The following is a 26,114-nucleotide window of genomic DNA, read 5'->3' as shown; positions in this document are numbered from 1 at the left end:
TCAGAATTCACGCTTCTGGCTGTGTATTGACAGTTTCTAGGATCGAATCAAGTACTTCATTGACAGTACAGTGCTTATGGCTGCTGAATGCAATTATTTTGAAGGACACTTTACTAAAGCATAAAAAAACAGGTTTACAATCAGGGCTTTCTTTCTTTCTTTCTTTCTTTCTTTCTTTCTTTTTTTGAGCCAGAACTTGCCGGAACCTAGTTCTGGCACCTCTAAGGTGGGCGCCATTGCCATTTTAAGAGAATGAGGGAGGAGTTTGTGATGAGTTCCGGCACCTCTTTTTCTAGAAAAATAGCACTGTTTACAATTATTAAACGAATTGTGGTGTGTGTGTATACACACATGCGTGAGAGTGCTATTTAATTTATTACTTATACCCCACCCATCTGGCTGGGTTCCCCCAGCCACTCTGGGCAGCTTCCAAAAAAAAAAAATTAAAATACATTGAAACATCAGTCATTAAAAACTTCCCTAAACGGGGCTGCCTTCAGATGTCTTCCAAAAGTTAGATAGTTGTTTATTTCCTTGACATCTGATGGGAGGGCATTCCACAGGGCGGGCACCACTACCGAGAAGGCCCTCTGCCTGGTTCACTGTAACTTCGCTGCTCGCAGTGAGGGAACCACCAGAAGGCCCTCGGAGCTGGACCTCAGTGTCTGGGCTGAACGATGGGGGTGGAGACGCTCCTTCAGCTATACTGGGCTGAGGCTGTTTAGGGCTTTAAAGGTCAGCACCAACACTTTGAATTGTGCTCAGAAACATACTGGGAGCCAATGTAGGTCTTTCAAGACCAGTGTTATGTGGTCTTGGCAGCCGCGCCAGCAAGATTCAGCTGAAAAAAGACACATACACACATATATGGAAAATCATTCAAATATACATATAGATTCTCTCTCTGTCTCTCTCTCACACACACATATTTCTTGGGGCTCTGTCAGCTGACAGACCTCCTGTCCTTGCAGAGACTTGTAGGATCACTGAGATTATCTGGGGAAATTTGACTTCAGGCACTACACTTTACAGACTATCGGGGGGGGGGGGACACCTGAAAACGGGAGCTTTCTCCTGTTGTCCCTGTACTGCAGAATGCCATTCTCTCTGCCATTTGTGAAACAGCAAACATCAGTTGCTTCACTTGTCTTGCAGAGACTTATCTTTTTGCCCATGCATTCCCTGTATCAATTCCCCCCTCTCCTTTTACATATGCTTTTATACTATTGCATTAGTTTTAGGTTGTGTTTTTTAAAATGCATATCGCCTCTATATTGTACCTAATGTATATGAATATTGTCATAAATAATAAATAACTTATTATTTATTGATTTATACCTAACTTTTCATTATCGGAGTGCATATTAATAACAGGCGTCCCTTCAGAAATGCAGATCCATGTTATGCTTGAAAGTGCTGACTGAGATTTGTGATGGGTTTTTATTTTGTCGTCCCCCCCCCCCCGACATCCATCTAGGTCTGCCTTATGGATGGGAAGAGGCCTATACAGCAGATGGAATCAAATACTTCATCAAGTGAGTAGCACTATCAACTGTCTGAATGCAATTAATAGCATTATCTGGAAAACAGCGGACAACAATGTTTCTGTTACTAGGGAGTGGGGTGGTTAAAAGGCTTCTGGCAATATAAAAATGCGATCTACATGTGAGGTGCATGTTTTAATAAATGTGGTCACTAGGGCTGGACGATATATCGTCCCAAACCTGTCTGAAGTCCATATCGTGATATCAATTTCATAATTTTTGACCTGGCAATATACCGTATTTTTCGCTCTAAAAGACGCACCAGACCACAAGACGCACCTAGTTTTTGGAGGAGGAAAACAAACAAAAAAATATTCTGAATCTCAGAAGCCAGAACAGCAAGAGGGATTGCTGTGCAGTGAAAGCAGCAATCCTTCTTGCTGTTCTGGCTTCTGTGATAGCTGCGCAGCCTGCATTCGCTCCATAAGACGCACACACATTTCCCCTTACTTTTTAGGAGGGAAAAAGTGAGTCTTATAGAGCAAAAAATACAGTATCTCAAATCATGACCTTTTTGTCTGTGTGTGTATGCCAATGATTTTCTCGATTCCTGCAGCCCCTGTGACCTCTGCCAGCACAGTTCTCCGCTGCCTCATGCAAGGGGTAGCGGATCGCAGGAGGAGGTGCCACAAAAAATTCACTGCGTGGGAAAAACCATGAAGCCAGCCATAGCTCCATCCTTAGTTCAGACATTGTGATACTGTGAAGTTTAGCTGTTAATATATCACGATGTTGAAAACCAGATATCGCCCAGCCCTAGTGACCAATGTGTTATCTTTCATGCAGGTAGCAAAATCAGCCTCCAGCTGAACTGCTCTCTGAATTATAACAGCAATGCATATCTGTAAAATTAAGGTGCTGAGCTGAAATGTAACTTCTTAAGTTTAAGTCATGACAGTTCAGTCAGTGGGATTTTGGTTACCAAACTGTTGGAGCACGTTCCTTTGAAACACCAAACCATTGGAAACACAGCTCTAGTCTGTTCCTTTGAAGCACCAAGATAAAAACTAATTGAATAATATCTTGCTGGGTTCTATGATTGTGGTGGTGTTTTTTTTTGTAATATACCGATAGTATAGTCAAAGCAATTTTCTCATGGGGAGACACGAAATCGGAGGGCTAAACACTCCAGTCACATCAATAACAGCTGTGCTAGAATAAAATTGGAATTATGACATATCGTGAGTCTCACTGCCAGATGCGAGGTGATTTTAAGATCCTTGGCATAACCTGATATCCTAGTTGACCCAACCCAAGCAGGCATTGCTATAGGAGTCCAGATTTTTCCTTTCACTAAAAATAGTGCCAGTCTAAAACATTATGTTGCCTGAAGTGAAGCCCAAATGGTGGACACAGAGAGCACACACTACGTTGCTTCATCTGGAATTATAATAATAATAATAATAATAATAATAATAATAATAATAATAATAATAATAATAATAATAATAATAATAATATAATTTATTATTTATACCCTGCCCATCTGGCTGAGTTTCCCCAGCTACTCTGGGCGGCCTCCAATCAAGTGTTAAAAACAATACAGCATTAAATATTAAAAAATTCCCTAAACAGGGCTGCCTTCAGATGTCTTTAAAAAAGAAGATAGCTGCTTATTTCCTTCACATCTGAAGGAAGGGCGTTCCACAGGGTGGGCGCCACTACCGAGAAGGCCCTCTGTCTGGTTCCCTGTAACTTCACTTCTTGCAATGAGGGAACTGCCAGAAGGCCCTCAGCGCTGGATATAAGTGTCCGGGCTGAACAATCACATTTTATTTGTAAAAGCCTTACTGTATCACTCAGACACCAATTCCTGCCTTCATCTAACACACACCCTCCCATGTTGCCAACTGAAACAGCTCACTTCACCGGATGGGCGGGGTATAAATAATAAATTATTATTAAATTATTATTATCCTGCGTTGTAAACTCAGCCCCGATTGAAAGGTGCATTGCAGTCACAAACGTGGATATTATTCAATCTATCGTTGCTATACCCAAAACTCATGTAAAATATATCTCTGCCAGGAATGGCCAAAGTTGGCGCTCCAGCTGTTTTAGGACTACAATTCCCATCATCCCTGACCACTGGTCCTGTTAGCGAGGGATGATGGGAGTTGTAGTCCCAAAACAGCTGGAGGGCCAACTTTGGCCAAGCCTGATCTATGGAGTGCACAAGATCTCGAAACCAAAGCAACGGTAGCTAAACAAAATGGAAGGAAACCACGTGGAAGAAGCCAAAGAGCAGAACAGGTTTGCTTGCCAAAAAGAGCAAATAATGTTCCTGAGGAAGCTTGCCGAAATGAGTGCCTATAACTCTCATCCAGCTTTTGTTTCACTAGGTAGAGAATCCCATAACCCCGAGGCCACCACACTAAATGCACAATTCATGGTTGAGGACAATCTAACACTGTCAGGGAACACCAGATGTACATCGCTGGTGGATTTCAAAGATCAGGCCACAGTACAGGGAAGAAATGTGGTTTTTAAACCACATTTGAACATTTTAGTGGGGCTAATAATGCTTGTCTGCATACAGCTCCAAGGCTAGGTGAAAAAAGATCACTCAGCTGCTCAGCATCTTTATTGGCTTCTTCCTATAGAAGCAGTGATGCGGGTGGCGCTGTGGGTTAAACCACAGAGCCTAGGGCTTGCCGATCAGAAGGTTGGCAGTTCGAATCCCCGCAATGGGGTGAGCTCCCGTTGCTCTGTCCCAGCTCCTGCCAACCTAGCAGTTCAAAAGCATGCCAGTGCAAGTAGATAAATAGGTATCGCTCTGGCGGGAAGGTAAACGGTGTTTCCGTGCGCTGCTCTGGTTCGCCAGAAGCGGCTTAGTCATGCTGGCCACATGACCTGGAAGCTGTACGCCGGCTCCCTCGGCCAATAAAGCGAGATGAGCGCCACAACCCCAGAGTCGTCTACGACTGGACCTAATGGTCAGGGGTCCCTTTACCTTTACCTATAGAAGCAGTGATAGCATTTCCTGATATAATAATAGAATTGTAGAGTTGGGAGGGATCCCAAAGATCGTTTATTCCAACCTCCTGTAACACAGGAATCTATTTGCCCAACGTGGGGCTTGAACCCACGACCCGGTAGAAAAAGTTCTTCCTAGGAAGCAGGGCTGGGGTGAGAAAAGCTGAGGTCTCTGCCTGTTCGTTTGTTTGTTTGCTTGCTTGCATGTTGTGTATGTGTGCCTCCCTGCCTATCTTTCCTTTGTCATAGTCAATAACAAGGCATCACTTCAAAATGTCCAATATGCTCAGTGTTCTAATAGAAAACTCGCATCATCAAAGGGGAAAAAAGGGGGGGAAGATTAAGGGGGAAATATGCATATGTGGGGAAAGTGAGACAATCTGTGCAAACAAATTACTTTTAAAGATCCCTCGTGAGACGCAAGCCAGAGCTGACATTGAGAAGATTTTGCAGTAACACACCATCTGAAACACAATGTCAGATTTCACCAAAACTTGAAAAGGGGCAATCCTCTGGGGAGAGGTTGTTTTTTTTTAAAGAAACCTGCAAAGAATTAAGATCCAGTCCTATTTCCTCATTTGTTCTTTCGTCCTCCCCCAAATTAAAGGGTTTCCTTAATCATTTTCTTTTGGGGCGGGCTGATCCTCAATGAATTTCATAGATTCAGGGCCCCTTGAGATGAATCAAATGGACTTGAAAGAGAACTGGCAGCTGTAGGAGGATCTTTAAAGAATTTCAAGTGCCGTCTTTGAAAAGACTTTGTGTCTCATCAGGGCCTGGTAGCAACTTGAAACGAGTGGCATATCTCTGGAGGGTTCTCCACATGCCCAGGACTCTCCGGGCGAGAGAAAGTTTTATGCAGGCAGCCCCACTGAAGAAAATATGTACCTGCTTACCTTTGTGTGCATGTCAGGCCCTTGTGCGCATGGGGAAGCCAGGGGATCAGAGTGATGTGGCACTTCCACTATCCTGGTTATTTTCAGCTGTTACTGCCTTGCATTGTCTGCTGCTTCTTAGGATGCCATTTTTAGCATCCTTCTTGCCTTCCTGAGTCTGGTACCTGTGCTTCCTTTAGAAAAGAAAGAGAGCACACATTTGGTCAGTTAAAAATGGTTTCCTGACAAACTCCTCAAAGGTCAGATTCATGTGCTTTTCCACGCAGCAGCAGCAGGAAGAAACAGGCAGTATAACTTCGGTTCCCAAATGGCAAATGTTTCAAAATTATTTGTATAGAAGCACCAACGTTGCTTGCTTAAGCCACACTGTCTAAACTTGTTGCATCCGGCTTAGACTGCCTTGCTAGTAGCATGTGGAATGTGTGAGAGAACAAAGAGTTTGGTAACCTTTCCTCCCAAGGTGAAATGAAGTGACCTAACTAAGCCGGGCAGGACAGCCTACTCTGTGGTCTTAACCCCTTCATGGGTATCCCACACACCTACACCACAGGCTCCCTCCATTGGCTGGAATGTGACCTGCATCCTAAATGCATGATCTGTGCCCTGCAATAACCGTGGCTACAGATTACGTGTTCAGCATCTATGCATAGTGGGGGGGTGAACATATAGGGCTCTGTGCACAGTTGGTGGCTGAAAGCCAGGGAGTAGGGTCAGCAAGTTCATTTCCACCCTGACCCATTGAAACAAGGCAGCCACCCCACAACCCTAGTGCGTTGTGACCCAGATTTCCGCAAGAAAGCCTCTGTCCGGTGACAAAGGTATCCTTTCTCCGGAGGAGAACATACTTGGAAATGCTTCTGATCAGATGATCCCATTCAATGGGCTTTAATATAACTGTTGTGTATTTAAATAGGGATTAGTGGAATGGTTGGTACTTAACCGCACTCCTGCTAATACTATAACCCTCTTGTACTGCTTGGCTGTGAATTTTCAATCCATTCTTTTGCTCTCTGGTATTTGGAAGAGCAGCAGTCATGAGGAGTTTAGAACTATTTTACCACTGGTTTCTTTCCAGAGCACAAAATTAGATACAGAAACGTGTCTTGGTTGTCATGACAATCATAATTCTCCCAAATCTCTCAATTCCTGATCTGCACTGCATCTGAATCCTCTAAACCTTATTTGGTTCTGTGCTTTGCTCCATATTGCATAGGAACTGGAGGTGGCTGTGGATTCATTATAAGTTCACACCATGCCCAAAAAAAGGGGGGGGAGTATTTAGTTCACTGTGGGGTAATGGGGTCCTTTAAATGTTTGGTTCAGTACCAAGTACATAGCCAGTAGCTTGAATCTATTAATTTGGGTAGCCGTTAATTGAATGCAATAAATGCTCCAGGAGTATGGCAGCTGAATATCCCATAAGCCTGGAAGAGCATGCTGCTTAAGTTTCTATAAATATCTCTGAAGCAGAGTGGTGTAGCAGGATGAAGCACTGCATGAGAAATCAGAGCTTAGAAGGAGCTCAACCAGCTGCTTTGTGTTGCATGCGACAGTGGAGCACATTCGATGTGGATAACAGACAGGAATGAAACATTTATACAAAGACATGCTGATGATGGGGAAAACATTTCTGATCCCTGTGAGCTGGAACTTATAAAAACAATAAAATATTGAAGCATTAAAAAAATACAAAACCCAACCCATCCAGCATAATTCATAAGGTCCCTCATGAAGTCAGATTCTATCTCTACTTGATCATCCAATGTATGGAACATTATTTTGACCGATTCACATAACAAGAGCCACACAGAAACGTCCAAAGGTAACAGCCACACAGCTCAATCTGACATTATGATTTCCCCGGTTGCAAGCAGTTTTGGAGGTCAATGTGAGGGACGCGGGTGGCGCTGTGGGTTAAACCACAGAGCCTAGGACTTGCCAATCAGAAGGTCGGTGGTTCGAATCCCCGCGACGGGGTGAGCTCCCGTTGTTCGGTCCCTGCTCCTGCCAACCTCACAGTTCGAAAGCACCCCAGCGCAAGTAGATAAATAGGTACCGCTCCGGTGGGAAGGTAAACGGCGTTTCCGTGTGCTGCTCTGGTTTCGCCAGAAGTGGCTTAGTCATGCTGGCCACATGACCCGGAAGCTGTACGCCGGGTCACTCGGCCAATAAAGTGAGATGAGCGCCGCAACCCCAGAGTCGGTCACGACTGGACCTAATGGTCAGGGGTCCCTTTAACTTTAATGTGAGGCAGAGGTGGGGAACTGAACCCAGCCAGCGGGCCAGATTCTTGTCTTCCCTCAACCTCTGTGAGCCCAGTTTGACAGGTGGACAAAACTGCATAGTTCAGTAAGGATGGGCTTAGAAATGTGTTATCAGCTCCTCGCAACCTTTCTGAACCCTTTCTGAGCAGGACCATACAGCCGTCATAGGATAGGTCTTCAGTGTCTTAGAGAGGCCTGTGCTTTGCCTTATGCCTAGTAGAATATATTATGCAAAATAGGGATACGGGTGGCGCTGTGGTCTAAACCATGGAGCCTCTTGTGCTTGCCTATAAGAAGGTTGGTTGTTCAAATTCCTGCAACGGAGTGAGATCCTGTTGCTCTGTCCCAACTCCTACCAACCTAGCAATTCAAAAACACACCGGTGCAAGTAGATAAATAGGTACCGCTGCAGCGGAAACGTAAACGCGGTTTCCGTGCGCTCTGGCTTCTGGCGTTGCTGGCCACTTGACCCGACAAGCTGTCTGTGGACAAACGCTGGCTCCCTTTGCCTGAAAGTGAGATGAGCGCTGCAACCCCATAGTCTCCTTTGACTGGACTTAACCATCCAGGGGTCCTTTACCTTTACGGTACCTATTACACAAAATAAGTAAAGGACGCAAATTATGTGCACAATTTATGCAGCTCATGGAAACTGGCTTTTCATGCTGTGGTTTTGGATTGTCTTAGTGGAGATTAAGGTTTCAGACATGTTGTTGTATCAGTTCTGCTCATGTATTCCCCCCCCCCCATGGCATCCCCTATTTCTCTCTCTCAGATTTATTCTGATTTGCCCTTTCTGTAGAAAATGCAATATGTTAAAAAAAGGAAAAAAAGAAGAAGTGCTGGCAACAGTCCATTTGCAAGATCTGAATAACCTGCAGACTATATTAATCTCCCACCTGGACCCACTCTAAAGAGCATGTGGGAGGGAGACAATGGCAAAGCACACATAGTTTTGAATGGGCTATATTGCAGGCACAGCAGCAAAGAACATAGTAGCCACACCTGCACGTTTCGAAGCAAGCCGCCGCAGGCAGTCTCTTCTATCCTCCTACCGTATTCAGCTTTGCCATATTGTAGCTCAGCATCATGAGACTAACTCCCCAAAGTAGGCAAGGTCTTGCTATCCTCCCACGCCCGCCCACCGCTTGCATATGTGTAAAATTTCAAAGGATTTTTGCCCCTATCAAATTTGCTTTGCTATCTGCCTTAACAAAACAAAAAAAGCAAGCTTCAGCTCTTTCAAATACACTGTCTACTGTCAGAGGTAGCAATGTTTTAGATGAGTATTCCTCGAAGCCACTGTTCAGAATAACGCTTCCTGTGACCTGGAAACTGTTTTTAAAGTGAGGCCCTTTGCCAAAGCAAATGTGAGTTGAACCCCTAATATCTTAAGGGTTTGTTTTTTCTACACAAACATGAGAGAGAGAGCGCCCTTCATTTGCAAAAACGTTTGCAAGCCCTACCAGACTTTGAAAAGAAATATCAGTGCCACTTTTCTTTTGCAAGATGCTAGTCAAAGTAGCTGAACAAGAAGTAACAACAACAACAACAATTTATTATTTATACCCTTCCCATCTGGCTGGGTCCCCCCAGCCACTCTGGGTGGCTTCCAACAAAACAATAAAATACAATAACCTATTAAACATTAAAAGCTTCCCTAAACAGGGCTGCCTTTAAATGTCTTCTAAAAGTTTGGTAGTTATTTTTCTCTTTGACATCTGGTGGGAGGGTGTTCCATGCGGCGGGCGCCACTACCGAGAAGGCCCTTTGCCTGGTTCCCTGCAACTTGGCTTCTCACCGTGAGGGAACCGCCAGAAGGCCCTCAGCGCTGGACCTCAGTGTCCGGGCAGAACGATGGAGGTGGCGACGCTCCTTCAGGTATACTGGACCAAGGCCGTTTAGGGCTTTAAAGGTCAGCTCCAACACTTTGAATTGTGCTCGGAAACATACTGGGAGCCAGTGTAGGTCTTTCAAGACCAGTGTTATATGGTCTCGGTGGCTGCTCCCAGTCACCAGTCTAGCTGCCGCATTCTGGATTAATTGTAGTTTCTGGGTTACCTTCAAAGGTAGTCAAAGCTTCAATCCCATGCACAATTTCCCACGAGTAACTCCCACTGAATGCGCTGAGGCTTACTCATGAGTAAATATGCCTAAGACTGGGCTGTAAAATAACAAGCCTGACAGCCTGACAGCATGTTCAAATATATAAAAGGATGTCACATAGAGGAGGGAGAAAGGTTGTTTTCTGCTGCTCCAGAGAAGCGGACACGGAGCAATGGATCCAAACTACAAGAAAGAAGATTCCACCTAAACATTAGGAAGAACTTCCTGACAGTAAGAGCTGTTTGACAGTGGAATTTGCTGCCAAGGAGTGTGGTGGAGTCTCCTACTTTGGAGGTCTTTAAGCAGAGGCTTGACAACCATATGTCAGGAGTGCTCTGATGGTGTTTCCTGCTTGGCAGGGGGTTGGACTCAATGGCCCTTGTGGTCTCTTCCAACTCTATGATTCTATGAAACTAGGGATCCAAAGCAGCCTTAACTGACCCACAGCAAATGGATCCCGGTGCTGATTGGAATATGGCTCCCCTTTGGAATCTGCAGCCCACCAGATCACTGCAAGATGGCCCAAGGCTTTTATTTCCATTTATTACCTTCCCTTCACCCTAAAGCTCCCACCTGTTTTTCACTCTGCCATAGCCCCCTTAGTGATTCTGAACATTTTATCATTTATGAACCATCTCAAAGTGATTTCACAATTTCAGTAAAACCATATACAGTGGTACCTTGGTTCTCAAACGCCCTGGTACTCAAACAACTTGGAACCCAAACACTGCAAACCCGGAAGTAAGTGTTCCAGATTGTGAAATTTTCAGCAGCCAAACATGCTCCGTTTTGAGTGTTACGCTTCCGATTTGAGTGCCACACTTGCGTTTTGAGTGTTATGTTGAGGTCTGTCTGTTTTTGCTGTTTATTTTTCGTTTTCATTTTTACGGCTCTTTTTTGTGTGACTGTGTGGAACCCAGTGTAGCTACTGGTTGGTTGGTTGATTGATTATGTGACTGCAGTACATTGTTTATTGCTTTCATTTTATGGATCAATGGTCTCGTTCGAGAGCAGAATTCATGTTCAATTCCTGTTTTAGGGGTTGTTTTTAAAAGTCTGGAACGGATTAATCCATTTTGCATTACTTTCTATGGGAAAGCGCACCTTGGTTTTGGAACGCTTTGGTTTTGGAACGGACTTCCGGAATGGATTAAGTTTGAGAACCAAGGTACCACTGTATAGAACAAAAGAATGGATAAAAACATTGTAAAATGGTTACATATATAAAAGTTTCAAATACAATGCAGGTTCCGACCTGGAAAAATATCTGTTGAAAAAAGAAAATCTTAATAGATACTGGGAAGACTGTAGAGGTTGTGTCTGTCTGATATATTATGGGAGGGGGTTTGAAATGGTAGCTGCCACCACACCAAAAGCCCAATTCTGACATCAGGCAGAATGGTCAATCCTGATAAGATGCTGTCTTCAGCTGTCCTCTCCCGCAGAGCAGAGTGATCGGTTGGGTATACATATTGCATATACTTAAGCAGTGTATACCAAGGCCTGTAAATAAGCATGTATCCCTTTTCATGGGAGATTCTGGTTGCAATAACTTGAAAGACCTGGAGTAACCTTATGTATCTTGAGATGCCGTTTACAATAGGTAAACAGGCTCTGCATCGTTAGAAAGGCAAAAGAAGAGTGGAGGTTCTGTTGGTCTTCTCTGAAACCATCAGATACACAGGGTTGTTTCCAATGTTAGTCTTACCCAGAGTAGACCCACTGAAATTAAAAGTCATGACCAACTCAAGTCCATTCATTGCATTGGGTTTACTCTGAGTGGGACCAGCACTGAACACAACTCATAGCATCTCAGTCATTCTGAACACTTCAGATGGAATCAATGAGCCTCCTCAGCCATTTAGTCTGGTCCTAATCAGGACTCCCTTTGCCCCTCATCCCTACCAATGCTTCACCTAACTAAGGGGTGGAGAAACTATGACTCCAACTCCCATCAGCCCCAGCCAGCATGACTAATGATCAGGGATGGTGGGTGTTATGGTCCAGCCAGCAACATCTGGAGGGCCAGATGTTGGCCTTCCTTAACATAGCTGCTCCAGACACCCTCTCTTTTGTTTATCACAAGAATTGGTGGTCATTGCTGCCACCGCCAGCCTTTTTTCTTTTCTTTAAGTCACTGCTTCCTTGCCTGGCATCTGGTTCTTGAGGATTCCTGGTCCATTTCCCATTCTTTCCCATAGCATTCTGTCCTTCCTTTGTTGCCTTGTTGTCCCAGCACAGCCCAGGTACCTGCACCAAGGTGGAATGGCTAATGGTCAGGTGAGCCTTGCTGGCCTTCTTCATCCTCAACGGGTGTCTCCCCCTTTTTAAAAAAATCCAGAATTCTCCTGTGACCCCAGGCCAACTGGCTACCAAATAAACAGAAGTTATTAAAAGACATGTTGATGTTTAAGGTCAAGCCATCTGGTTTTGATTGTAGAAATAAGTAACTTCCCAAGCTGTCGGCGTGTTCTGGGTCCCTTCAAATTGTCTCTGCCAGCTGCTCCTGAGAGAGATTTACTGTACTTGCTTCGCTTTTTGTTCTTTTGCTTTCTTTGGACCCTGCAAATCTGGAAAGCAGAAACATTGCGATGAAGACGAAAGTGATTTAATCCTGCGAAGGGTAGCAAAACCAGCCCATCTCTTGCTTTTTCATAAGGCAATACTATGTTTGTTTATCACTTTTGGATCTCACCCTTTCTCCCAGGAGCTGAGAGCTCTTCCATAAAACACTCCATAGCAGTAAGAGCCAAACTACCCAGTTGTTGTGCAACTCTTGCTGAAGAATATTTCTGTAGTCTGCAGGAGATACACTACATGTTTCAGTGATCCCTCCCATCAAGCTCCTTTTGTATGGAAACTTCCCATGTCACACGTATCACATACTGTATTTTTCGCTCTATAGGATGCACTTTTTCCCTTCCAAAAATGAAGGGGAAATGTGTGTGCGTCCTATGGAGTGAATGCAGGCTTTCGCTGAAGCCTGGAGAGCGAGAGGGGTCGTTGTGCACCAACCCCCCTCGCTCCCCGGGCTTCAGGCAGCTATCCGCAAGCCTTCAGAGCGCGGCGGGAGTTCCCGTTCCCAGCCCCGCAAGCTCCGGGAGCGGCGGCGAGGTTGCGCGCAATCTTGCCGCCGCTCCTGGACCTGTTTTGGGGGCTGGGGTCGGGAGAAGCTCGGGCTTCCCCCGCCCCAGCCCCACGGCTAAAAACGAAGCCAAGACAGCGAGCGGGATCCATCCCGCTCGCTGTCTTGGTTTCTGCCAAAGCCGTGCGCAGCCTCTCCTGGTTGGAGAGGTTGTGTGTGGCTAAAGAGGAAGCCAAGACAGCCAGCGGGGTGGATTTCCCCCCTTTATTTCCCCCAAAAAAACTAGGTGCGCCCTATGGTCCGGTGCGCCCTATGGAGTGAAAAATACAGTAAGTTCTCTTGTAGCCTTCCTGACATTTAGGGTGACATTCAGTGTGCTCCTCAGACCGGACCCACTGAAGTTAATGGACATGACTAACTTGCAGTCATTGATTTTCATGGGTGGGATTCATCTATGTTGTTGTGTGCATGGAACAAGGTCTGCTCACACAACAGGACTTCTTCTTCCCCTGCAACCCATAAATCTGCTCTGGCAGGTTGGGGGGAAACTCCAGAACTGGTCTAGGGACTGCACAGGGAGGAAGGCTTGTTGAGGAAGCAGACCTTGTTCGCCACATGCGTGCCACACTTGAATTGCACCCTGTGGGTCTGCTCTGAGTAGGACTTCGTTGACTACAAGCCTTGGTTTTCTTTTTCTTTTTTTGAAGTAATTTTTATTTGGTTTTACAAACATGAAATTATAACAATACAAAATACATCTCCATACTTAGAGATTCCTCCAAATCTCTGAACTCACCTTCCCTTCCATGGGTCCTATTGTCAACCTTTTCAACTGCATATTATTCAATAATCCATATTTTAAGTCACTTCATTTTGTCCATAATATTTGCCACATTACAAATGTTATTGCAATCCTGCTAATGTTTTCATCTGTTTACAGTGGTCTCCCAGATAAGTTACAAATTTCCCCCATTCTTTCTTGAAGTTTTTGTCTTCTTGGTTCCTGAGCTTTCCGGACAGTTTTGCCATCTTAGCATATTCCAGCAGCTTAATTTGCCATTCTTCTCTGGTAGGGACTTTGTCTTCTTTCCATCTTGGGGCTAATAACATCCGTGCAGCTGTCGTCACCTACATTAGAAGTCTTTTCTGCTCCTTTGGAATATCGGTACCTATAATTCCTAATAGAAAAGCTTCTGGTTTTTTTATAAAAAATATTTCAAATATTTCTTTCAATTCATTATATATCATTTCCCAGAATGCTTTTATTACCTTCCACATCCACCACATATGATAAAAGTGCCTTCTTTTTCTTTACTTTTCCAGCAGGTATTTGTACTTGTCTTGTACATTTATGCTAATTTACTAGGAGTCAGGTACATCATTTTCATATAATTTTATTTCAGCATACAGTATGCCAAGAAGATAACCCTTAGTTTTCTAGAAGGAAGGAGGGTTTCATATTGCTTTACATTTGCCCATAGGTAGGTGCACAGAGAGCATTTAAATATTCAATGCAAATCTATATAGTCTGACTAGCTCTATGCCACATGATCCCATTGATTTTGCAGCTCAGTCCTAGGCTTGGGGGCGATGTGGTGCCCCAGCCTTGGTTTTCTGCTTGAGAGCAGGCATCATTCTCTACCAAGCTCCGATAGTGTGTGCCGTGATGCTCACTGAGGCGCGAATCGGGTTGGCGTTTTGTGAAGCATCAATACACTGTAGCACTGCAGCAAGTCAAGTGTTGCTAGCAAACCCAGCGTTCGGCTTACAGAAAATTAACAGTGTAGCAAAGGACAGTTGCTAGCTAAAGACTGGGTTTCGGGATGTGTGCTTCGGGAGAAATAGAACAGTTCAGTTTCTAGCTATTCAGCTTTAGCAGAAACCTTGGTCGATCTCGACTTACTCCTTTGGTCCCTACACAAAAGCCAAACATGTTTGCATAAATGATCAGTTAGACTTCGTTCAGTCTTCAGGATTTTCTTCCTCCCGATTCTCTGGTTCGCTTTTGCTAATGTAAAATCACCGTGCTGTGCTTTTTCTGCATGTTGAACTTTCCTTCTGGATTTCCCATGTGTTGGAGAATTTTAGCTTTTTAGAGACACAGCTTTGCCACATTTGAGCCTCCACTAAATCCCTTTTTTCTTTTTCTTTTTTGTCATTCCTTTTTCCTCTCTTGGCATACTTCAGGCATGGCCAAACTTGGCCCTCCAGCTGCTTTGAGACTACAACTCCCATCATCCCTAGCTAACAGAACCAGTGTTCAGGGATGATGGGAATTGTAGTCCCAAAATAGCTGGAGGGCCAAGTTTGGCCATGCCTGGCATACTTGATAGATGGTCTCACAATAGACGTGACTTCGATGCAAATACATTTGGGATTAATACAATAATAATTTTATTGTTTATACCCTGCCCATCTGGCTGGGTTTCCCCAGCCACTCTAGGCGGCTTACAGCACATATCAAAACATATATGGCAAATGAAAACGCAGGATAAGCGTTGCATCGCAGTGTGGCTTGTCACATAAAAAAATATTTATCAGAGCCAGTTCTTGGAGTCAGTAGCTGGAGGGTTTGCCATCTTGTTTTTTTCTGTTATAGTCTGAACTCTTTGGTGCAAGCTTATTTCATTTTCTGAAATACAAACATTTGCCTCTTGGCTTCATCCCTCGTTGCTTTTTACAGTTCAGTGTTGGCAAATACTTGACAATATACAGAACCATAAGATGTACATCTGCTTCGGTGCCCAGATGCCTATGCAGAAGTGACAGCCCATAATAGTCCCATGCAGGACTCGATCATCAATTCCCTTGTTTCTCTTTTCAGAAGCCGTATTGTTGTGTATTTGCCTGCAGCAGAAAACCTGTTGCTTTCTCTGATCTTTCCAATATTTTTTTCTTCTAACTTCACTGTAGCAGAGGATTTGATGAACTTATTTGTAAATTTTGACAGCAAAGCAGACCTTATGATTAAATTAACCTCTGAAAAACAAGGCCTTTGAAAATCCACCCGGTGCTTCAAATAGGTCTGTTGATTGTTCCGGTTATTGCCTCTGCTCAGACTGATATTTTCCCAAAGCATGTTGTTAAATGGAAAACATTTTTATTTGTTTTTGCTCGGGGAGGGGAGGGTATTTACATGTCGGAATTTCTATTTGTCTCTGTCCAAAGCTCTCTGGATTTCCCATTCAGTTCCCTGATATCTCCAGTCACAAAGACCTCAGGTAACAAAATGATTCGGAAAGGCACTTCCTGGGAGTCAGGAATTTATTTGATGGGATTGTTAAATGTGTCTTAATAAGCAGGGTTTTTTTAAAAAAGCAAAATGCCTCTGCTGTGGGGACTAATAAGGAGGAGTTTAACCCTTTTCTCTCCCACTGCAGCCCTATGAAATATCACTCATCAGATGTTAGTATTTCGTTGAGTGGAACTCCAGCTTCTGAAGAGAAGCACAAGGGAGAAAAGGGTTAAATTCTCCCCTGCACATCGGCTTGGATTCTATTAAATTATCAGTGCCCCCCCCCCTCCGATGCAATTTGCATTTTAAATGTGTGGACAGGCATTTAACCATCCGCAACCTTTGGAGAGACTCTCAGTTAAAGTAGAAAACAGTGGGCTAGCTGGACCCGTGACAGATTTGCACATTTCTAAAACACGTCCTCCCACTAAATGCAACCTTAGAGGGAAAATTTGAACCCTCCCTCCTCACACCCATGGATGCACACATCCTCACCACCCCAGACTAGCCCTCTTCACTGATGTTCCCCACATGCATGTCCCGGAGGACGTATTTCCAATATCACAATGTTCCCCCCAAAACAGTAAATCTGGGATTATCTCATTGGACTGATTATGTCAAAGCTCTTTAGCCACAGCACTCTCAGAGGGCTATAAATAAGTGGCAAGGCAGGCGGTAATCATTTCTGTGCGTAAGCCGTCTCTGCTATATTGTGTGGCTGGGTCCGTGATGTTGGGTGGACTTAGGGTTGACCTGTAAGCATTTGCTTTCCAGTGAAGAGGCAGGATCAGGGTGGAAGAGACAAAAGGCTCCGAGCCAAAGTACTGCAGAGGACACACACCTGTAGCTCCATGTGCACAAAGGTTTCATCCAAGCTAATGGCAAAAGTTCTTCAAACGCGCTAAAATTCAGCAAGCTTATATACACATTGGGGTGTGTGTCCCCCATTAGGAGTTTCTGACCAGGCAAATGCACAGGCTGCCTGAGACAAGCGATTCACCTTTATTTCAAATGACAGCCATAGCAGCTGTGGTGGGCAGTTTGTTTGTTTTTTAAAGTATTTTTTATTAGCAATTTCAGCATGACAAAATTTCAAAACATATCCTATTCATTATTTCCCCCCTTTTTCCCCACCCCCATCAAACCCTCCCCCCCCCCGAGACTTCCCTCAGCTCCTCTCTCTGATTTCTCAACACATGCTATTCTCTACATGTTATAAAATGGTACATATCCGTACATTATCTATCTATCATGTTATCAACCAATAAATTTGTGTGTGTTTATTCAAACCCTGCCAAGGAGTCTAGTTCATTTTGTTGTCTTTTTAGGTAATTTGTAAAAAGTTCCCATTCTTCCTTAAAGTCACAGTTGTCCTTGTCCCTCAGTTTGTATGTCAATTTAGCCAGTTCTGCATAACTCATCATTTTTTCTTGCCACTGTTCTTTCGTTGGAATTTCCTCGTTCTTTCATCCTTGTGCTATCAAGACTCTTGCCACTGTTGTAGCATACATAAATAATGTCAGAGCTGCTTCCAGATCCTAGCTCACAGAGGATCACGCTAGCCAGCGTTCACTTTATAAAAGTCTTTATTGAGTTACAGTTTCCATTCTCAAGCTGCTGCGTGCAACTCTACGTCTAATGGCTAGACCGGCGAAGCTCCGTCTGAGTCTCCGCCTCCTGTACACCAGCTTAATACCCTAGCCTTACTCCACCTTTTCCGCCTGACCGTTCTTCTCTGGGTCCCTCTGCCCCCCGCTGTCTCTTCCTTCCTGGACTCTTCTGACGCTGACCCCCCGGACCCTTCTGTCTCCTTGCGTCGGGCTTTAGGACCTGGCTCCCTTTCCGGGCTGCTTACTGCGCCACCTTCCTGTGCATTTGAACTTGGCGCGCGCGCCCAACCTTCCACTTTCCGCTTAACCGTTTCTTCGCTCCCCGATGGAGGTGTGGCCACTCCTGACTCATGCCCTCCTCCCTGCTGCGAGCTGCCAGAGCTCGGTACCTGGCTCCCTTCCTCTCCACTGCGCTCTGTTGGTGACGCTGGCCCCGATTTCCAACTGCTGCCCTCTGAGCCCCCTCTGGACCCTTCTTCCTGGGGTGTCCCCCTAGGCTCCCCCCTTGCTCTGGCCACTGGCGCTCCTTTCTGTGAATCTTCTGATTCACTGGAAAGACTCGGAGATATCGGGTCGTCGTCATCACTCATCTTTTCTTCGGCCTCCTCCCCCTCGCTCTCTGTTTCCTCCCTTGCCCTCGCCTCTGCTCCTGAACCCCTGACAAATAAGTTTTTTTTATTTTTCTTGACAGGTCTTGTCCTAGAATCCCTAACAGAAATGCTTCTGGGTTTTTTTTACAAATGTCATTTTAAACATTTTTTTCAGTTCATTGTATATCATTTCCCAAAATTTTTTCATTTCTCTACATTTCCAGCTGTGGTGGGCAGTTTGATGTGTAATAATGGCACCATCTTCTTTTCCCTCTCCCTCTCTCTTTCTCTGAGAGTGGCAGATGAGGCGACGATGGCAAGCCAGTCAGTCCCTGAGGCAGGGGTGCTGTCTCTCCCCCTCCATTATATTTCATTAAGTTTCAATATTTTTAACACACACAATCAAAACACAATTCCATCTTATTTTTGTCGATTTCCCGCCCTGCTTTTCATTTTTGTTTTTCCCCTTCTGCTACACCCTATCTTCTGCCTATCGAATCATAACCACAATATTACACTCTAATTATTTCTGCTGCTCATATCTCAAATCCTGCTTGCGAGTTCATCATACTATAATATTTCTTTAAGTTGTCCAAAAAGGGAATCCACTCTTCCATAAAACGTTCATCATTAGATTCTCTTAATTTTGCTGTTAATTTTAGCAGTTCTGCATAGTCCATTACCTTACTTATCCATTCTTCTTGGGTGGAAACTACTTCTTCCTTCCATTTTTTGCACATAAAAAATCCTAGCTGCTATTGTTGCATACATAAACAACGTTAGCATGGTGGGGGAGATTTCTGCCCCTATAATCCCTAACAGAAACACTTCGGGCTTTTTAAATATACTCATTTTTAACATCTTTTTTATTTCATCTTGTAACATTTCCCAAAATACCCTCACATTCTTGCAAGTCCACCACCTATAAAAAAAAGATTCATCTAGCTGTTTACATTTCTAGTGATGGATATGTAATTTGTTAGATAATTAGATAATTTGTTAGGTGTTAAGTAGCATCTATACAGTGGTACCTCTGGTTACATACTTAATTCATTCCGGAGGTCCATTCTTAACCTGAAACTGTTCTTAACCTGAAGCACCACTTTAGCTAATGGGACCTCCCACTGCCACTGTGCCACCGCCGCACAATTTCTGTTCTCATCCTGAAGCAAGGTTTTTTACCCGAGATACTATTTCTGGGTTAGCGGAGTCTGTAACCTGAAGCGTATGTAACCTGGGGTACCACTGTACATCATTTTCATATAATTTCCATTTAAAGCGTAAAGGTAAAGGTAAAGGAACCCCTGACTATTAGGTCCAGTCGTTACCGACTCTGGGGTTGCGGCGCTCATCTCGCTTTATTGGCCGAGGGAGCCGGCGTACAGGTTCCGGGTCATGTGGCCAGCATGACTAAGCCTCTTCTGGTGAACCAGAGCAGCGCACGAAAATGCCATTTACCTTCCTGCCGGAGCAGTACCTATTTATCTACTTGCACTTTGACGTGCTTTCGAACTGCTAGGTTGGCAGGAGCAGGGACCGAGCAGCAGGCACTCACCTCGTTGCAGGGATTCGAACCGCCGACCTTCTGATCGGCAAATCCTAGGCTCCATGGTTTAACCCACAGCGCCACAAGCAGTAAATTCTGTATGTGCTTTCCACAGCTTTTCCCATGCACTCAGAGGCAGAGGTGCTGTCTTGCACCCAGAATTGGGGAGGGAGGCATTCAGGGGTGGAGGAAAGGGGGGCAGTGGGGGTGGGCCACCCCCGGGTGTCACCACTGAGGAGGGTGACCAAATGCCGGGTGGCACTCACCACAGGGCCTGCAGCATGCCCGAGCCAAGCGTCTCTCCTGCGAGTGATGCGGTGGGCTTGGGCGCCCACAGGCTCCGCACTGCCCCAAACGGTCTGCCCACTGCCCCACCCCCAGCTGTAGGTCATTTGAGTGGGAGGAGGCAGGCAGACTCCTCGGAGGCCCCACGGAGCGTCCTGCCCCAGCTGGCCCTGCCCCTGGGCGCAGGGCGCATGTGCCGCCCCAGGTGGCTGATTGGCTTCTTCCTCCTGTTGAATGGTTTCTTTAAATGTAAAGGTTCATCATTGTTCCACCCGATGTATGTGTCTTTAAGGGGCCAGAGCAAGGGCCAGAGAAAACTAACGAGACCCAGCTTTACAGCTGCGAAACATAGCAGGTGCTGCTGAGTTGCATTAAGGTGTGTCAGCATCTGGGTGTAGTATATAAGGAGCAGCACCTAGCTCTCCCATTACCCTGGGGGATGGGTTGGTGGTTGGGTCTGGTTTGTTGATGTATTTAGTGTAAATGGAGTTTTTGTTTTTCTTATTAAAACCTTCTTTAAGTTATTTTTGAGTCCCTTTTTTATGCATGGTCTCCCCAGCAAGCTCTCTGCAGCATTACCATACTGCAAAAAGCCAACATCTTTGGTTATGGGCCCAGCTGCTGAGTGGATGACTGCATATTTTTGGACTCTGAGAAAGGTTTGAAAACTCCTTCTCCTGTTAGCGTAGTTTTTGTGGGTCTGGAAGAGTTCCAGAATGGTTGACCGGGTTCCTGAAGCTGAGAAGGCTCTGGTCTTCCCACAGCTAACAGATGAGAACTGGAGGAGGGCAAATGTTGTCCCTATTTTCAAAAAGGGGAAAAGAGAGGACCCAAATAATTACCGCCCAGTCAGTCTGACATCAATACCAGGGGAGATTCTGGAGCAGATCATTAAGCAAACAGTCTGTGAGCACCTAGAAAGGAATGCTGTGATCACCAATAGTCAGCATGGATTTCTGAAAAATAAGTCATGTCAGACTAACCTGATCTCATTTTTTGACAGAATTACAAGCCTGGTAGATGAAGGGAACTCAGTGGATATAGCCTACCTTGATTTCAGCAAGGCATTTGACAAGGTGCCCCATGATATTCTTGTAAAGAAGCTGGTAAAATGCGGTCTTGACTCTGCTACCACTCAGTGGATTTGTAACTGGCTGACTGACCGAACCCAAAGGGTGCTCATCAATGGTTCCTCTTCATCCTGGAGAAGAGTGACTAGTGGGGTGCCACAGGGTTCTGTCTTGGGCCCGGTCTTATTTAACATCTTTATCAACGACTTGGATGATGGACTCAAGGGCATCCTGATCAAATTTGCAGATGACACCAAACTGGGAGGGGTGGCTAACACCCCAGAGGACAGGATCACACTTCAAAACGACCTTGACAGATTAGAGAACTGGGCAAAAACAAACAAAATGAATTTTAACAGGGAGAAATGTAAAGTATTGCACTTGGGCAAAAAAAATGAGAGGCACAAATACAAGATGGGTGACACCTGGCTTGAGAGCAGTACATGTGAAAAGGATCTAGGAGTCTTGGTTGACCACAAACTTGACATGAGCCAACAGTGTGACGCGGCAGCTAAAAAAGCCAATGCAATTCTGGGCTGCATCAATAGGAGTATAGCATCTAGATCAAGGGAAGTAATAGTGCCACTGTATTCTGCTCTGGTCAGACCACACCTGGAGTACTGTGTCCAGTTCTGGGCACCACAATTCAAGAAGGACACTGACAAACTGGAACGTGTCCAGAGGAGGGCAACCAAAATGGTCAAAGGCCTGGAAACGATGCCTTATGAGGAACGGCTAAGGGAGCTGGGCATGTTTAGCCTGGAGAAGAGGAGGTTAAGGGGTGATATGATAGCCATGTTCAAATATATAAAAGGATGTCACATAGAGGAGGGAGAAAGGTTGTTTTCTGCTGCTCCAGAGAAGCGGACACGGAGCAATGGATCCAAACTACAAGAAAGAAGATTCCACCTAAACATTAGGAAGAACTTCCTGACAGTAAGAGCTGTTCGACAGTGGAATTTGCTGCCAAGGAGTGTGGTGGAGTCTCCTACTTTGGAGGTCTTTAAGCAGAGGCTCGACAACCATATGTCAGGAGTGCTCTGATGGTGTTTCCTGCTTGGCAGGGGGTTGGACTCGATGGCCCTTGTGGTCTCTTCCAACTCTATGATTCTATGATTCTATGATTCTATGATTCTATAGTTTATGGTCTTTTCGGGTGGAGGCGCTTTTGACCTCTAGAGAAGTATGGACCTATGTAACTGATGACCCTCCTAACCCTGTAACTAATGCTTGGTCGAAAGGAGATGCAAAAGCCAGGGCAATAATTAATTTGGCAGTCAGCGACCAGCAAGTAGTCTATATAAGAAATAAGAAAACTGCCAAAGAAATGTGGGACAGTCTTGCAGCAGTGCATGTTAGAAAAGAGTCAGCGTCTGCATTGACGTTTTTCAAGCAGTTGTACCAGACGAAGTTGCAACCTGGTGGTGATTTGGCAGCACACTTGAGACGTCTGGAGGCAATACGCGGCGAGTTAATTCGAAGGGACATGGAGATACCTGATATTCAGTATGTTTTTATCATTCTATGTTCCCTTAATGAGGACTTTGATGGTATAGCTAGCCAGATATCTGCCGTTCCACCAGCACAATTAACTGTGGAAGGGGTAACGGCAAGATTAATGGGCGAGTTGGATAGAAGGGAGGCTTGTGCCATAAGCACTCCTGTTTCCAGAAAGAATGAGGAACGCCATATGCAAACCTGTGGTGATACAACTGCATTTAAAGCTGCAAAGCGTTGTTGGTTCTGCAATAAGCAAGGACATTTTGCAAGGGACTGCAGATCCAAAAGAAAGCAAAGTACTCCCAAGCCTGTTTCTGTTCGTCAATCACGGTCGTCAGCCCAGCAGCCGGCATCGTATAGTAGAGACAGAAACGAGCCGCGAGCTTTTCACGCTCGGACTAAAGATCGTAAAAGAATTAAAGATGCCAAGTGGAAGTCTTTTGTTATCGACTCGGGAGCATCTCGGCATATCTGCAATGATCGAAGCTTGTTTATTTCTTTCGAAGAGGAAATTGGTAATGTACATTTAGCCAATTCACAAGTCCTGCAGTCGCTTGGCAGGGGTACCGTTAAACTTGACTCTTTAAACATTACAATAGCGAACTGCATTTACTGCCCGTCAGTGGACAATTTATTGTCAGTAAGGTGCTTTGCCCGTCAAGGCATAACTGTGCGTTTCTTAAAGTCTATGTGTGAGTTTTTCGAGGGGAACAAACGTCTATTGTATGCCCGGGAATCTGATGGTTTATATAGACTGTATTTTCGCACCTACTCACAATCGCATATAAATTGCAGAGTAGCACAGTCAAGCCAGGGGTTGAGGAATGTAAGGCCACATTCTGGGTGTGTCCACGAGGCGCACAGAATTCTGGGACACCTGAATTTTGCTGATGTAATTAAGACACAGAAAATTGTCAATGGCCTCAACTTAAAACCATGTAAATTCTTTATGCAGTGTCTATCCTGTTGCAAGAATAAGATTAAGGTTGCACGCAAGGGTAGGTGCTCAGATAGGAAAGTAACTGAGCCATTTGAGCGTGTACATTGTGATTTAGTTGGGCCACTCCCACCATCATTAGGAGGTTCTAAGTACTGGCTTACCCTGATAGACCAGTATAGTAGATATTGTTGGACTTATGCAATAGCTGAGAAGTCCCAAGCATTTGAGAAGTACAAGGTTTTTTGCAACTGGGTAAAAATGCACTTTAACAAACCTATTAAGAACCTGTTTTCTGACCGGGGCGGGGAATTTGTTTCTGAGGATTTTGAGAAATTCCTGGAAGCGCAGGGGACTACTCATGAGTTATCTTGCCCCCGAAGCCCCTGGCAAAATGGGCTTGTTGAAGTTGTGCAGCGTGACCTGCAGGCAGGGGTTAAAACTTATCTGCACGATGCTAATCTGCCCAAAGACTTTTGGGCTGAAGCGCTTAATGCGTTTTGTTATGTTAGAAATCACAGTTATCATTCTGGTTTAGATGTCACCCCCTATGAGAAGTTGTTTAAAAAACGCCCTAATCTGAAATACCTATGTATTTGGGGTTCAGATGTAATTATGCATTATCCTGCTAAGCAGAAATTGGGTGAACGTAGTGTTCAGGGAAAATTAATGGGCTACCAGCAGGGGGCGTACAGAATTTACATGCCGGCAACTGTCAAATTTCATATTACCAGAAGCATGATACAAACTGTAAATTGGAATGGAGTTGCTGTTTTCCAAGATACTGATGGTATAAATGATACTGAGGAAGAAGAGGAAGAAGCAGCAGCAGCAGGAGGAGGAAATGGTGCTTCTCAATTAATGGGGAAAGACAAAAAGCCTGTTGAATCTGATAATTTGTTTGAGGATTTAAAGTCACAGGCACCGGAGGGGAGGTTAGATTCTCTTGAGTTTTCTGACCATGAGCTTAGCCTACAGGTACCTCTTCAGTCTGACAATGATGATTTACAACCTGAAACTAGTAGTTCACTGAGTCCCATTAAGTCTGAGGAGTCTGACTCTCCTTCCGGACTGAGACGTTCAGATAGAAAGAGGCAGAAGCCACAACGTTTCGCAGATGAACACTTTAATACTGTGTATGCCAATAAGGCGGTTTTTGAGCCAAAAAGCTACAATGATGTTCAGAATTTACCTAAGCACCAAGCTGTAAATTGGTATAAAGCTATGAACTCTGAGATAGCTTCTTTAAAAGAGCATAACACTTGGTCTCTTGTACCACAAACCCCAGATATGAGACTTATTGATTCAAAATGGGTTTATAGAGTTAAAATGAATGACAAAAATGAAGTTGTAAGGTACAAGGCAAGATTAGTTGCTAAGGGTTTTCAACAAATTCCAGGCGAAGATTATGATTTCTGCTATTCACCAAGTGTAAAATATGAAACAGTTAAGCTTTTGTTAAAAGATGCATCACAATGTGGAAAAGCCCACTACACAATGTTTCTCTGCTCTTAAGAGAGTGGTAATGTATCTTAAACATACCAAACATTATAGGTTGCAGTTTACAACATGTATTGACAAAGGTTTTGAAATTTTCTGCGATGCATCTCATGCAGTAGAACAAAATAATTGCAGGGGCGTGTCTGGTATGGTGTTTTGTTATAACGGTTGTCCATTTGAATGGAAGTCCCAGACACAAACCATTATTTGTCTCTCTACAACAGAGAGTGAATTATGTGCATGCGTTCAGGCCACTCGTGATGTAGAATGGTATCTGCAAGTATTTGCAGACCTACAGATGCAAGTAACACTACCAGTAAAAGTTTACCTTGATTCCCAGAGCGGACTTGCTATCCTGTGTTCAGAGACCAGTACGCAGCGCACTAGAGTCTTAAGGTTACGTTTACAGTTTGTAAAGAAACTAATTGCTGATGAAATGGTTGTATTTAAATATGTTCCAGGTGACAATCAAATTGCGGACATTTTTACTAAAGCACTTCCAAAGGTTACACATGAAAGACATGTACAAAGTATGCTTTATGTTTTTGTTCCACAATGATGAACCGCAGGGGAAATGTTGAATGGTTTCTTTAAATGTAAAGGTTCATCATTGTTCCACCCGATGTATGTGTCTTTAAGGGGCCAGAGCAAGGGCCAGAGAAAACTAACGAGACCCAGCTTTACAGCTGCGAAACATAGCAGGTGCTGCTGAGTTGCATTAAGGTGTGTCAGCATCTGGGTGTAGTATATAAGGAGCAGCACCTAGCTCTCCCATTACCCTGGGGGATGGGTTGGTGGTTGGGTCTGGTTTGTTGATGTATTTAGTGTAAATGGAGTTTTTGTTTTTCTTATTAAAACCTTCTTTAAGTTATTTTTGAGTCCCTTTTTAATGCATGGTCTCCCCAGCAAGCTCTCTGCAGTATTACCATACTGCAAAAAGCCAACACCTCCTCTGGAGGCGATTGATGCA

General features: G+C 44.5%; 1 protein-coding gene and 1 long non-coding RNA gene across 4 annotated transcripts in view; one reads left to right on the top strand and one right to left on the bottom strand.

The window, feature by feature from the left end:
- STXBP4 (syntaxin binding protein 4) overlaps positions 1 to 26,114 on the top strand; it is a 153,395-nt gene that overhangs the window by 114,187 nt on the left and 13,094 nt on the right. For all 3 annotated transcript variants that reach the window (XM_081181377.1, XM_081181376.1, XM_081181378.1), the window contains one exon: positions 1,478 to 1,535. In XM_081181377.1, the coding sequence (XP_081037503.1) occupies positions 1,478 to 1,535 (58 nt within the window). The remainder of the gene's footprint in view (positions 1 to 1,477; positions 1,536 to 26,114) is intronic.
- Positions 1 to 26,114, bottom strand: part of LOC308580262 — a 54,811-nt gene that overhangs the window by 20,182 nt on the left and 8,515 nt on the right. Inside the window, exon 2 of the long non-coding RNA XR_014004761.1 lies at positions 5,417 to 5,589. This is a non-coding gene — a long non-coding RNA (uncharacterized lncRNA). The remainder of the gene's footprint in view (positions 1 to 5,416; positions 5,590 to 26,114) is intronic.

This window comes from Podarcis bocagei (genome assembly GCF_964188305.1).
Source record: "Podarcis bocagei genome assembly, chromosome: 2".
In the NCBI taxonomy this organism is placed as follows: domain Eukaryota; kingdom Metazoa; phylum Chordata; class Lepidosauria; order Squamata; family Lacertidae; genus Podarcis; species Podarcis bocagei.
This window is presented reverse-complemented; position numbering and strand designations above follow the sequence as displayed.